Here is a 13344-nt window from a genome sequence, read left to right as displayed (position 1 = left end):
AGTATGCTAGCATTCCATTTCAAATACAGCCATATTCTTGGTTTATGCACAAAGTCGAGTGGGCTATGTGGGTTTTTTTCTTTAAACAACAAGTTTAAATGCTTCTTACACTTTGCAGATGGTACTGAAATCCATTCATTATGATTGGACACAGTGGCTCTTCAACATAAATTACACAGGAAACACAATACTAACCGTGACACTGTTCTTTGCTCCAACACAGTTCCAAATGTCAAGAGCAGGTTACTATGCTTTTGTTACGGGAGACTGTGCTCTTTCATAGCTGTTCACACTGTTGTCTGTTTGATCGCTGGCATACAGTTGAAATATGATATCAAGTAGCTCTGTGCACACACAACTACTTTTATTGGTAATCAGAGCTAGAGACAATAAAAAAGGTTGTTATATAGGATACACCAAGATGACTCGATATAAATGTGCTTTTTGTGCGTCTAGCAAAAGAAGTGCATCTTACAATTGTTAGTAAATCATAAAACGATAAGGGATCAGGGAGAGAGAGACTTTATTTTTTACATCACAAGGTCAATTATGTTTAAGCAGTTCTGAAATTTCAAATACCAAACAACTTGATACAATAAGAAACAGGGCACTGGAAAAATCCCTACAAAGCAGAGAATGGTGTTGTAGCTTTGCATCTAATAGAAAAAAACTACATTTCCATTAAATGCTTTCCAAAGCAATACATTGTCAATGGGAATGGTTTATATGAGGGTGCAAGTACAAGTGCATTATGTCTTTCTAAAGGAGACCTTCGACCAACATGGTTGAAATGGCTGAATTCACCATTGCAAGATTTTTCAAAAAGCGTACAAACTTAAGAAAATATTGGTCAAACCGAGAAAGTAACATTAACTGAGGCCTGATATCTTGACCATCTGCCAATAAAACCCACTGCGATTGCTCTCACAAACCAATTGTTTTATGGTCTCCAAATGGACATTTTATCATACTAGGACAACAATTGTTATGGGAAATAATTCATAGACATCAAATCCTCCTCACCTCTCTCAGAGCTTCTGCATAAGAGCTCATGTCCGTGAGGATGACCAGCACATGTTTCTCACACTGATAGGCCAGATACTCCGCCGTGGTCAATGCCAAACGTGGGGTGATGATGCGTTCAATGCTACATAGAGAAATTCAGAAAATACATAAGGTAGCACAAGACAATGCATGATTTAATAAAATGACAAAATACACTGTATAAAAACAATAGAGATGGTCAGTCATGATGTAAATTTAAAGGCCAACTTGCAAGGAAAATCTGCTGTTTGATTATTTGAATTTTAATGAGTTTTTAGAAAAGAGGTTTTTGATTTCAATTTATGAGTAAAATAAGGTCTGTGGGTAACATTACTTGAAAGACTATACCAACAAGGGCGCATGACGTGTGCAAAAATGAATGGGACAACCGTTTTAGTACTTACAGTACCGCTGAAGTACTGTTGTAAATTTATGTTGTAGAACAAAACAGGAAAAGTCTCTTCAAGTAATGTTAACCAAAGACCTTATTTTTCTCATAAATTAAAAACTGCTTAAACTCTAAGGAATAATCCAAAAACAAAAATTCTGTCATAATTAACTCACCCTCATGTAATTCCAAATCCACATCACTTTCTTTCTAATGTGGAATACAAAAAGAACTGTCTTAACGAATATCGTGATTAGTGGTCGACCGATATATTGGCGAGGCCGATAAATCGGCCGATATTCAGAATTTTTGAATTATTGTATCGGATGTAAAATGCTCCCGTTTTGACGATTTGTTTCTTAAGGCTGTGAGAGCGCCAAGAATCACCTGCTTGCATGTGAAGGAGCGTCTCAGACATGTAAACGACCAATCACAGTTCGTTTCGTTATTACGTGGCATTGTGTTTCTACAATAATAGACGGGCGTGCAACAGTCTCATTTAAACGGTTCGCATATCAGAGCCGTGATAGATGCGTTTGAGCTCAATGTTAAAGTGCTCGCCCGTTTCATTCTCTCTCTCCTCAACAGTTCTCTGTAGCTTGCCAACTATGTTTGTTTTAAGAAGTTTAAAAATACACTTTGTATTTTTATTTCTTCTTTTATGCAAGTCTTAGGTGTGAACAAATGATGCTGAAATAGGGGGGTTTATGACACTTTAACAACAACAAATCAGGTGTTTTGTTGCCAGGAAGATAATTAAGATCATTTAAAATGAGTTCTCACGTAGGATCGTTGGCCAGGTTCAAGAATAAGCACACATTGTCCATAGATCCATTTTCCTCAAAGTCCGACTTAAAGAAACGGGCAGTCTCCATGTTGACCTGGGATTTAAACAAACAAATAAACTTAAGCAGTGAACAAACCAAGATTAAGACCCCACTCTAATGTCGGTGTAGCACAATGACCAAAATTGTAAATAATTTCAGGTATTGTTTGTTCATTATTCAGTTCAAAATGACCTCTTGAAGTACACTTCCTGCAAGAGGAACATCCTCTTTTCTATATAATAGGTTTAACATTTTGACCACCCTGCCTATGAAATCAAGATATAGAGTTACAGGTAGTCAATAGCGAATGCATTAGCCATTAGTCCCAACCAGGTCCAAGCGGCCAGAGGACACAAGGTTGGGTCACTGGCATTTCAAACACAGGTTAATGGAAGCCCTCCATACTTGAATACACAGGTGAACCTGACACAGGTAATACCTGTCTGAGAGGACAGACTGCAGCCACTCAGGTGACAATAACAAAGGTTTGGAGAGTAAGCAGACATGTGGGGGCAGAAGGTTAAGGTGGTGTTGAAGAGCAGGATTAAACCACCTATGAGGACCAGCATTCATTAACTCACTCAAAAAAGTACACAATTTCACATTCTGTCCACTCAGAGTATCACTTTACACAAGCATCCTACAATTCATGCAAGCAGTAGGCTAACATCCAAGCACTAGTATAGGAAATGGTCTTTATTTATACAGACCTACATGTAAAACAGGATTTTATGTAATTTTAATTAAGCATGTTAGAAGAGGAACCTTAACTAAACCACACACTTGACCACTGTTAATAGAGAAGAAAAAAGAAAAGAAACACATACTTGGATACATACAAATGGATACAAATAATAAAAAAAAACAGACAGACAAGCACTCACCCCCATAGCAGCAAAGACGATGGCAAAGTTCTCTGCACTGTAGTCCATCACGTCTTTTGATTTCTGCACCAAACCAGCCTGACGACAGATCTGAGCAGCAATCTACCAGTCGAAAAAACAGTCAAGAAGAACAACAACATTATGCCACAAATGCTGTTGATTAAGCTTTACTGGTATTGAACTCAGAATACTGCTTTAACTACAGTGCATCCGGAAAGTATTCACAGCGCTTCACTTTTTCCACATTTTGTTATGTTACAGCCTTATTCCAAAATGGATTAATTCATTATTTTCCTCAAAATTCTACAAATAATACCCCATAATGACAACGTGAAAGAAGTTTGTTTGAAATCTTTGCAAATTTATTAAAAATAAAAAACAAAAAAACCACATGTACATAAGTATTCACAGCCTTTGCCATGACACTCAAAATTGAGCTCAGGTGCATCCTGTTTCCACTGATCATCCTTGAGATGTTTCTACAACTTGATTGGAGTCCACCTGTGGTAAATTCAGTTTATTGGACATGATTTGGAAAGGCACACACCTGTCTATATAAGGTCCCACAGTTAGCAGTGCATGTCAGAGCACAAACCAAGCCATGAAATCCAAGGAACTGTCTGTAGACCTCCGAGACAGGATTGTATCGAGGCACAGATCTGGGGAAGGGTACAGAAAAATTTCTGCAGCATTGAAGGTCCCAATGAGCACAGTGGCCTCCAATATCCGTGAATGGAAGAAGTTTGGAACCACCAGGACTCTTCCTAGAGCTGGCTGCCCGGCCAAACAGTGCGATCGGGGGAGAAGGGCCTAAGTCAGGGAGGTGACCAAGAACCCGATGGTCACTCTGACAGAACATCAGCATTTCTCTGTGGAGAGAGGAGAACCTTCCAGAAGAACAACCATCTCTGCAGCACTCCACCAATCAGGCCTGTATGGTAGAGTGGCCAGACGGAAGCCACTCCTCAGTAAAAGGCACATGACAGCCCGCCTGGAGTTTGCCAAAAGGCACCTGAAGGACTCTCAGACCATGAGAAACAAAGATTGAACTCTTTGGCCTGAATGGCAAGCATCATGTCTGGAGGAAACCAGGCATCTGGCCAATACCATCCCTACAGTGAAGCATGGTGGTGGCAGCATCATGCTGTGGGGATGTTTTTCAGCGGCAGGAACTGGGAGACTAGTCAGGATCGAGGGAAAGATGAATGCAGCAATGTACAGAGACATCCTTGATGAAAACCTGCTCCAGAGCGCTCTGGACCTCAGACTGGGGTAAAGGTTCATCTTCCAACAGGACAACGACCCTAAGCACACAGCCAAGATAACAAAGGAGTGGCTCCGGGACAACTCTGTGAATGTCCTTGAGTGGCCCAGCCAGATCCCAGACTTGAACCCGATTAAACATCTCTGGAGAGATCTGAAAATGGCTGTGCACCGACGCTCCCCATCCAACCTGATGGAGCTTGATAGGTCCTGCAAAGAAGAATGGGAGAAACTGCCCAAAAATAGATGTGCCAAGCTTGTAGCATTATACTCAAAAAGACTTGAGGCTGTAATTGGTGCCAAAGGTGCTTCAACAAAGTATTGAGCAAAGGCTGTGAATACTTATGTACATGTGATTTTTTTTGTTTTTTATTTTTAATAAATTTGCAAAGATTTCAAACAAACTTCTTTCACGTTGTCATTATGGGGTATTGTTTGTAGAATTTTGAGGAAAATAATGAATTTAATCCATTTTGGAATAAGGCTGTAACATAACAAAATGTGGAAAAAGTGAAGTGCTGTGAATACTTTCCGGATGCACTGTACATTCCAGTATTCGTTTCCAGGACTTTTTTAGGCCGGAAATAACAATTTCATATTTCCCTGGCATTTGTGTTTTCCATGACTTGGAACTAATAAGTAGTTAAAACCTTTAGGTACAGGATAAACATTCACGTTTGTGTGACAGCTCTGAAGAATCTATTTTGGGCTATTATTGTAGATATTCACATATTTCAGAAAATGTTGAAATAAAAATTTTATTTAAATTCCTACACAGAATTAGTTTGATAAGAAAAAAAAAAACACAATGTTTGATACTATATTCTGTTTAATACATGTAAAACATTTTGAATATAACAAACTATATGATTCAAATGAACACCACATTTTTTTGAGAAGCCTGTTTACAGAATATACTGCATATGTGTGTGTGTGTGTATTTTTGTGTGTGGTTGCAACAAAGAGATTACGACTATAAGCATGAGGAATTTCACGCTTATCACTTAATGTAATGGTCCTCGACGTCTAATCCGGCCTGACCCCTGCCTGAACTCTGACCCTGAACACCTGTTTCTCTGAGGGGATAAAGCCGGCTGTGACCCCACGACTCCTGTTTAATGAAACGAGAAACTTTTTATATCACTCAAACGGCAAGAGCACAGTGCCTTCATTAGCGTGACACTGAAACCCACTTTACACTTCGGTTGTTGGAAGTTCACACTATTCAACCTTGGCTTTTGATCATATATTTTCATAAATGACAATCACTATAGCTTTATTCTCTTAACTGCTTCTATACTAAAAACAATAAACTTTTTCTACTCATTAACTGTTCATCTTGTTGGCAGGACAGAATATTCTTCCTTCTCCAATGCCATCATGCATGCCTTCCTTCCTTTAGACCTGGACACACTAAACATCACAAGAGTGTGTTGTGGTTTTAGTATTATTGTTTGCTTATGTGTGTGCTTAACAGTGTTAATTGGAACTTGCTGGTTGATAGTTTGGAGAGGGCAGCTCTCTCAAGTGTTAAAATATCAGGCTTGAGTGATCTAGTCAGTGCTACCATTTACACAAGCTAATAATTGTCCAATAGACTGAATAATTTAGTCACCAAGAGCCACTGGAAATATAGAACCTCAAAACTGTCCTTTTATGTTCTTCTTACAGAGCAGTTTTTCAAACATTAATCTTTCACAATGTTTCTGTATCTTTGTAACCAAAGTAGAAATTCCAAAATCATTATAATAAAGAGACATCTTCTGAGAATTAAGGTTAGGTTATTTGGCAAAAACAAATTATGCAATGAAATGATTTTTGCTACTGGGTCTAAGATAAAATATTGTTAAAATAAATATCTTTAAATTTGAATTATATTCCATTTAAATAAAACATTTGAGATATTTTAGACATTTGATGTACATTTTGGTGCCATTCTCATTCCTTTGTGTTTACCTACCATCTGTTAATAACTGCAAGGACACAACATTCACTAAGAAAATGTTAAAGTAGCAAAAGAATTGGAAAGGGCAAATTTTAGGGGTTAAGACAGCTGTGACGAGGAGGAGGGCGTGGCCGGGCCGTGAGGCTGCATGGCCGGTGCTGAATCAGCTGATTAGCGGGAGAGCGAGATAAAGGGGAGCCGGAGACGTCAGTTCGAGAGAGACGCACACGGCCGTGCAGCATGTGTGTCTGTTCGTTTATGTTTTATGTTGTTTTAAGTTCATATATATCATTAAACCTTTATGTTGACTGTTCAGCCAGTTCCTGCCTCCTCCTTGCCCATCATTGAACTGTTACAGTGGTGCCGAAACACGGGAGGGAGGAGTGATGCGCTGTTGCGGAGTCCTTGCCGCTGCCATCCGCCAGGGGTTTCGGCATCACTGTAACAGTTCAGTCTCTCTCTCTCTCTCGAACTGGCATCTCCGGCTCCCCTTTATCTCGCTCTCCCGCTGATCAGCTGATTCAGCGCCGGCCGTGTAGCCTCACGGCCCGGCAACGCCCTCCTCCTCGTCACAACAGTATAATAAAAGATATGACTCAAAATGAAAATACATACACACACACACAAAGTAAACATAAGTCAATTGTTTTTATAATAACAGAAATATTCATATTGTGCCAGAGAGTTTAAAATTGAGGTGACGTGATTCTTATATCAATTGCACATACATTTGAGGTGCTTTTGATATGTTTGAATGTTTGAGGACTGAAGTTGGGTAAAGCAATTGTTTAACACTCCTATTGCATTTAGAATCTGTATACACCTTTTGCATTCGCGGGTCAATTTTGACTCGGTGGAATTTAAGCTTATAAATCTTTCATAACCCAATGGTTTTCATATAAACTATATTGTAAGTCATTAATAGATTCTTATCTGTTCATACATGTAACAAGACTGATATTTTTGGCATGCTAACTGACAAATATAAATATATATTAATATGCCATTTGTTTAGAAATAATAAAATGTAGAAATTCTTTGATGTTTCAAAATATACATTAAAGCAAAACCAGTGTGATACATGAAGACACCTTTTCTATCAACATTTCTGTGAAATTTTATCTAAACAACATAATATACAATTAATATTAACATCTAATGTGAGAATTACTAGTAATTTGAATTTCCTATTATTCAAAACTGCTCAATACAACTTGATCAAAAGTTATGAACCTAACGTATTCTTTTTCAACTTAACTTCAAAACAACTGTACAACTCAAGTATACAACATTAACCCTTAAAGTTTTCTAATTCAGAGGTCCTTAGAGGACAAAAATGTCCACGTCAAAAAACTGCCATAATAATATTATATATTAATATTATTTTCCACTTTCAAGAAGTTAATTTTTTTAAACCAACATCAGTCCTGATCATAACTACCAAATATTCATTCATTTTCAGGATTATAACCTTTTAAATGCCAGTTTGTTTACATAATGCCAATGTTGTTTTTTTACACACACAAAACACACTCTGACATCCATACCAACACACCCACACAATTTTAGCTGCATCATTTATTCAATTGGTCTGCAGTGCTCTATAATACAGCAAACAGAAAATAGGAAAAAAGCATTTATTTGCTCCATACGCTAATATGGAAAATATTAAAAATGTAAATTTTGAAGCCAGGGCTCCGGAAGGAAAGCACGAGTTAGTATGCTGCAAGCTGGTTCGGCATCAGATGACATTTCCTCTTTCAAACCCTACATAGACTAATTTGTGCATGAACTTTTGCTCTCGCCACACCCCCTTTAGACAGTAGTATCTTTGATTTAGTTTATTTGTTATGTTTGTTACATCTGTCATGTCTGTTTTGTACAGGAACGTGTACTTGTCTGTGTGTGACTGTATGTGTGTGTGCATGTTTGTAAACAAGATGCAGTCCAAGTAAGAGATAAAGTGTGCGAGTATGGGAACGAGGATAAATGTAAGTGAAGTGTTTAGAAGTACAAATATTGGGGCCTGGGTAGCTCAGTGGTGAAATACACTGTCTACCACCCCTGGAGTTCGCTAGCTTGCTAGTTCGAATCCCAGGGCGTGCTGAGTGACTCCAGCCAGGTCTCCCAAGCAACCAAATTGGCCTGGTTGCTAAGGAGGGTAGAGTCACATGGGGTAAACTCCTCGTGGTCGCTATAATGTGGTTCGTTCTCGGTGGGGCGAGTGGTGAGTTGAGTGTGGTTGCTGCGGTGGATGGCGTGAAGCCTCCACACGCGCTATGTCTCCGTGGCAACGCACAAATATTATTCATAGATGTATAAAAATATCTACATAATATCATGTGCACATTGATACCAGGGTTACAATTGACCCGCGAATGCAAAAGATGTTAATTTTTTTTTAAATGGTTACATCTCAAACAATTTTATGAAAATAGTGAAAAAAAAACAAAAAACATTATTATGTGTATTTTGATAGTCTTGACAAAGCTCAAAGTTTGATTCCCGTACTAAAAACGATGTGGCATTTCAAAATTATTATCTACCTCTCCCGGGTCAAAAATGACCCGAATGCAATAGGAGGGTTAATTTTAAATAATATCCTGGTTTTCCAAGACGGTACAAAAATTTATAAGTAAAACAATTGCATCGAGATTTAGAAATGACATTATATTACTATGAACTACTTTACAGTAAACACTAAACTGGACTCTAGGGACTAGCAAATGATCTTTTCTAGCAATATTGAGCTTCCATCTCTTACAACAATACAAGACAGTCTTATCTATTTAACAGCTCATGTTGTGGGTTATTGCATTAATTTTCCAGTCTGAATGCAGGGAAGTTTAGCGAATTCTGAGTCATATACAGTCATAGCTGGTGGACATAACCAAACAAGGCTCAGCAGTATGTTTAAGGGTAAAGTGTGTAATCATCTGTCTATCCATCCATCAATCTGGTATTCCGTCCATCCGTCCGTGAACAGAAAAGCATAAAATCCAAGTAAGCTGTTCATGACAAGAAACCATGTGTTGTTGTTTTCATAGAAGATCCTTGTAACCATTAACAAAAGGCATTGTATTTCTCTCCCTCCGTACATTGTATGGTATGTGAAGGCTATTATCCAATTTATATATATCTATATATCTGCACGCACGCACGCAACCGGTCAAACGTTTTGAAACACCTACTCAGTCTTTATTATCCTTTTTTTTTTAGAATAATAGTAAAGTCATCAAAACTATGGAATAACATAAATGGAACTATGGGAATTATGTTGTGACTAAACAAAATCCAAAATAAATCAAAACTGTGTTATATTTTAGCATCTTCAAAGTAGTCACCCTTTGCCTAGAATTTGCAGAAATGTACTCTTGACATTTTCTCAACCAGCTTCTTGAGGTATCACCCTGGGATGCTTTTTAAACAGTATTGAAGGAGTTCCCATCTATGTTGGGCACTTATTGGCTGCTTTTCTTTATTATTTGGTCCAAGTCATCAATTTCAAAAACTTTTTTTTTTTTTAATTACATTTTAGATTTATATTTAAATAAATTAATATGGTGGCACAAATATATTTTTGTCTACAAAACTAATTTCAAACATTTAAGCATACACCTTCAGATCAAAAGATTTTTAAGATCATGAGAAACATTTCAGTCAAGTGTTTCAAAAAACAGCGCGCGCGCGCACACACACACACACACACACACACACACACCTCTCCATGTGGCATCTAATACTATACTAGTCATAAAGGAACTGACTGCAACCTCTGTCTCTGTTCTTTGAAAGTTTTAGAAACCAGTTTTCGGTTCAAGAATCATATGTGGATCATCATAGAATACAACAAAAACATCCTACTCACCTTGGCACCAAACAAACCAGCTGACCTATAACATGTACAGCATGTATTGATCAGTGCTAAGTGTTATCTTACTCTCAAGCTCTTGAAATCATACCAGTTCCTCCTGCATTCACACAAAGGGAAAATGTAAAGCAACAAACCCTTACCCACCTCACTTTCTCCACAGAAACACCACAGGGTGAAATCAGTTACAAATCCTTCTAAAATTAATGTTAATCACACAGCCTTGTCTCAGTCACAAACATAATACATCAAAAAGCCAAGCGGCTGCTTTAAAGCTGCACAATAAGGTGCCAAATTTGACCACAAACACCTCAAATAAGAGAATTTAAATAAATCCCTCAAGGTTTAATTTGTATAATTAAAAACAGACTGGCAAGCAGCATGGTCTGTATTGTTTCTTGCGTTCTTGAATTGGGCTCTGGATAAAGACAGATACATTATTGGAGTGTATTTCAAAGAAAGTTACCTCAGCTAAATATCTGGCTAGCTGAATGTAAAAGCAATGTTAATGAAATCTGTCAGAGTATGATAAGCAGTTTCATGTAAAAGTAGTGTTCATTTAATTTCTGCAATTTAGTTTATGTCTAATGTAAAGCTGTCATTAAATTGTATTCTATTCTGCTTCTCTATATAACGGCATCAGCGAAACTCAAATCAGTCGACCTCTAATGTCTTCATGAGCAAACCTTGACAGGTGAAGCTCTTAAACCTGCCATGTAATGAACTACCTGTGCTGTTGAACATACCTCGTTATGCGGCAGTCCAGCAGCACTAAAGATGGGGATCTTCTGTCCACGAGCAATGCTGTTCATGCCGTCAATAGCAGAGATGCCAGTCTGGATCATCTCCTCTGGGTAGATACGACACTGAGGGTTGATGGGCTGACCTACAAGGGGTCAAAAGGTAAAAGGATGTCTCACCGGAGCAGGAAAATGTATCTAATACTTTGCAAGTTTAAAATTATATATGCTAAAAAAAAAATTTAAAAAGAGGGCTAAAGAAATAATGTTTTTTTTTTTTTTTTTAAGGCAAAATTATCCATTTCCCACTCATGACAAACGTTAATGTTTTATATTTTAGAAAAACTTTTTCTTGTTAGAGCATATACGCAAGCTAAACATGGTTTAGAGTGATGAGACCTTGAGGCCTGAGCATTCTTTTATTACACCCCCTCTTATCATTAAGCTCATTCAGACGCTGCCCTGAACTGTCATTCTATACGTTTGTTAGCTCAAAATATCACCTTTGCCATTTAAGTTTAGCCGAGATCAGAGTCATGAGGTCAGTAAATGGCTTAAAAAGGACACAAAAATTCCCATTCTACCTCAAAATATACAAACACCATCAAGCTGGAATTTTAAGCATTTTTAACATATTCTAACATGCTGGCCTTTTAACAACACTGCAAACAAACGGAGAGCAAGCTGCACAAATGCATAGAGAGAAATAACATATTTAACATGGCTGATGGTAGCCTAATTGGCATGGATTTACTGCTAAAAATCAAAACTGTTTGATCCCATATATTCGACCCAACATCTAGTTAATGACATCGGTTTTGTCACCAATGAGCCTTTGAAGAAGGCACTTTTTTCCAGGTTACACCAGAAGAGGATTGTTAAATAACTTTTGTTGTGTAAATGTTGTATAACACTTATAAAAATAGATCTTATAAAATAGTCTCTTACCCATGATGTCCAAGTAGTCCTCAGCCATAACAGTAGGACCCCGGTCAATTGGTTTACCTGATCCGTTGAAGACACGTCCTAAAATAAAAATGTAATCCGTACTGGTTATTCAGAAGAAAAAGCTAAAAAAAACAAACAATCGAATATGAATAACACGCTCTAAGATCATTAAATAATTTCTGTGTGTACATGTATCTGTTATATGCTTACCAAGCATGTCTTCAGACACGGGTGTGCGCAAGATGTCGCCAGTAAACTCACATGCTGTCTTCTTTGCATCGATACCTGAAGTTCCTTCAAATACCTGATGGACACAAAATGGAAACATTTTCAGCAGTGCGGTTTTGCAATACGCTTTTAAAGGGATAGTCATCAATACTCACCCTCATGCCATCCCAGATATTTATGACTTTCTTTTTTCTGCAGAAGACAAAGATTTTTAGAAGAATATATCAGTTCTGTAGGTCCATACAATGCAAGTGAATGGTGACTAGACCTTTCAAGCGCCAAAACATCACATAAAGGCAGCATAAAAGTAATTTGTGTGACTCCAATTGTTAAATGTATGTCTTCAAAAACGATATAATAGGTGTGGGTGAGAAACAGATCAATATTTAAGGCCTTTTTTACTATAAATCTCCACTTGCACTTTCACATTCTGTTTCTCACCCAAAGTGATTGCATCACTTCAGAAGACATATATTAAATCACTGAAGTCATATGGATTACTTTTATGCTGCCTTTATGTAATTTTTGGAGCTTGAAATGTCTGGTTACCATTCACTTGCATTGTATGGACCTACAGTGCTGAAAAATTCTTCTAAAAATCTTTGTTTGTGTTCTGCAGAAAAAAGAAAGTCTTACACATCTGGGATGGCATGAAAGTGAGTAAATGATGAGAATTTTAAATTTTGGGTGAACTATCCCTTTAATCTGCAATGCAATAGAGCTATTCATACTACGGCTAACACCGGGTTTTTGTCTTTTTAAACCCAGCTTTTAAACCCGGGTAAATCAACATTTTACACTTGCAATTTTGAAAGGGGGTTAGCACCGCTTTTAACCCTGGGTTATGGAAACCTGCTCCGGAGCAGGGTTAGCACTGCATTGCTGTGCCAAATGTATACCGTGTGAAAAGATATGGTGTTAGAATGTTACGTAAAGCTGTTAAGCAACAACCAATCATATAATGCCTCAGTACTTACCTAATTTAATATTCACGCACTGTTTACGTTCTCCGTCTGAGGGAAACTGGTAAAATGTCGAACAGTGATGTCAAATGGCATCATGCAGACATCATGAAGAGACAGTATTCCTTTTGCATGTATTTCGTGATATATTTCAGAAGATGAAAGACAAACAGCTGATTTGCTTTCCGACATTTCCACAGTAGAGAAGCTCCATTGACAGGTTGCGTGTCCGTCGCAAGATGCA

General features: G+C 37.7%; 1 protein-coding gene across 1 annotated transcript in view; it reads right to left on the bottom strand.

Annotated features, from left to right (window-relative positions):
• LOC127455569 (V-type proton ATPase subunit B, brain isoform-like) overlaps positions 1–13344 on the bottom strand; it is a 34403-nt gene that overhangs the window by 6401 nt on the left and 14658 nt on the right. Inside the window, exons 4-9 of the mRNA XM_051723575.1 lie at positions 12121–12214; positions 11911–11988; positions 10969–11108; positions 3144–3245; positions 2216–2313; positions 1024–1147 (exon numbers count right to left, since the gene is read on the bottom strand). Coding sequence (XP_051579535.1) covers positions 1024–1147; positions 2216–2313; positions 3144–3245; positions 10969–11108; positions 11911–11988; positions 12121–12214 — 636 coding nt within the window. The remainder of the gene's footprint in view (positions 1–1023; positions 1148–2215; positions 2314–3143; positions 3246–10968; positions 11109–11910; positions 11989–12120; positions 12215–13344) is intronic.

Source organism: Myxocyprinus asiaticus, chromosome 17 (assembly GCF_019703515.2).
Source record: "Myxocyprinus asiaticus isolate MX2 ecotype Aquarium Trade chromosome 17, UBuf_Myxa_2, whole genome shotgun sequence".
Taxonomy (NCBI): Eukaryota; Metazoa; Chordata; class Actinopteri; order Cypriniformes; family Catostomidae; genus Myxocyprinus; species Myxocyprinus asiaticus.
The sequence above is the reverse complement of the archived record's forward strand: the minus strand, read 5'-3'. Positions and strand labels throughout refer to the sequence as shown.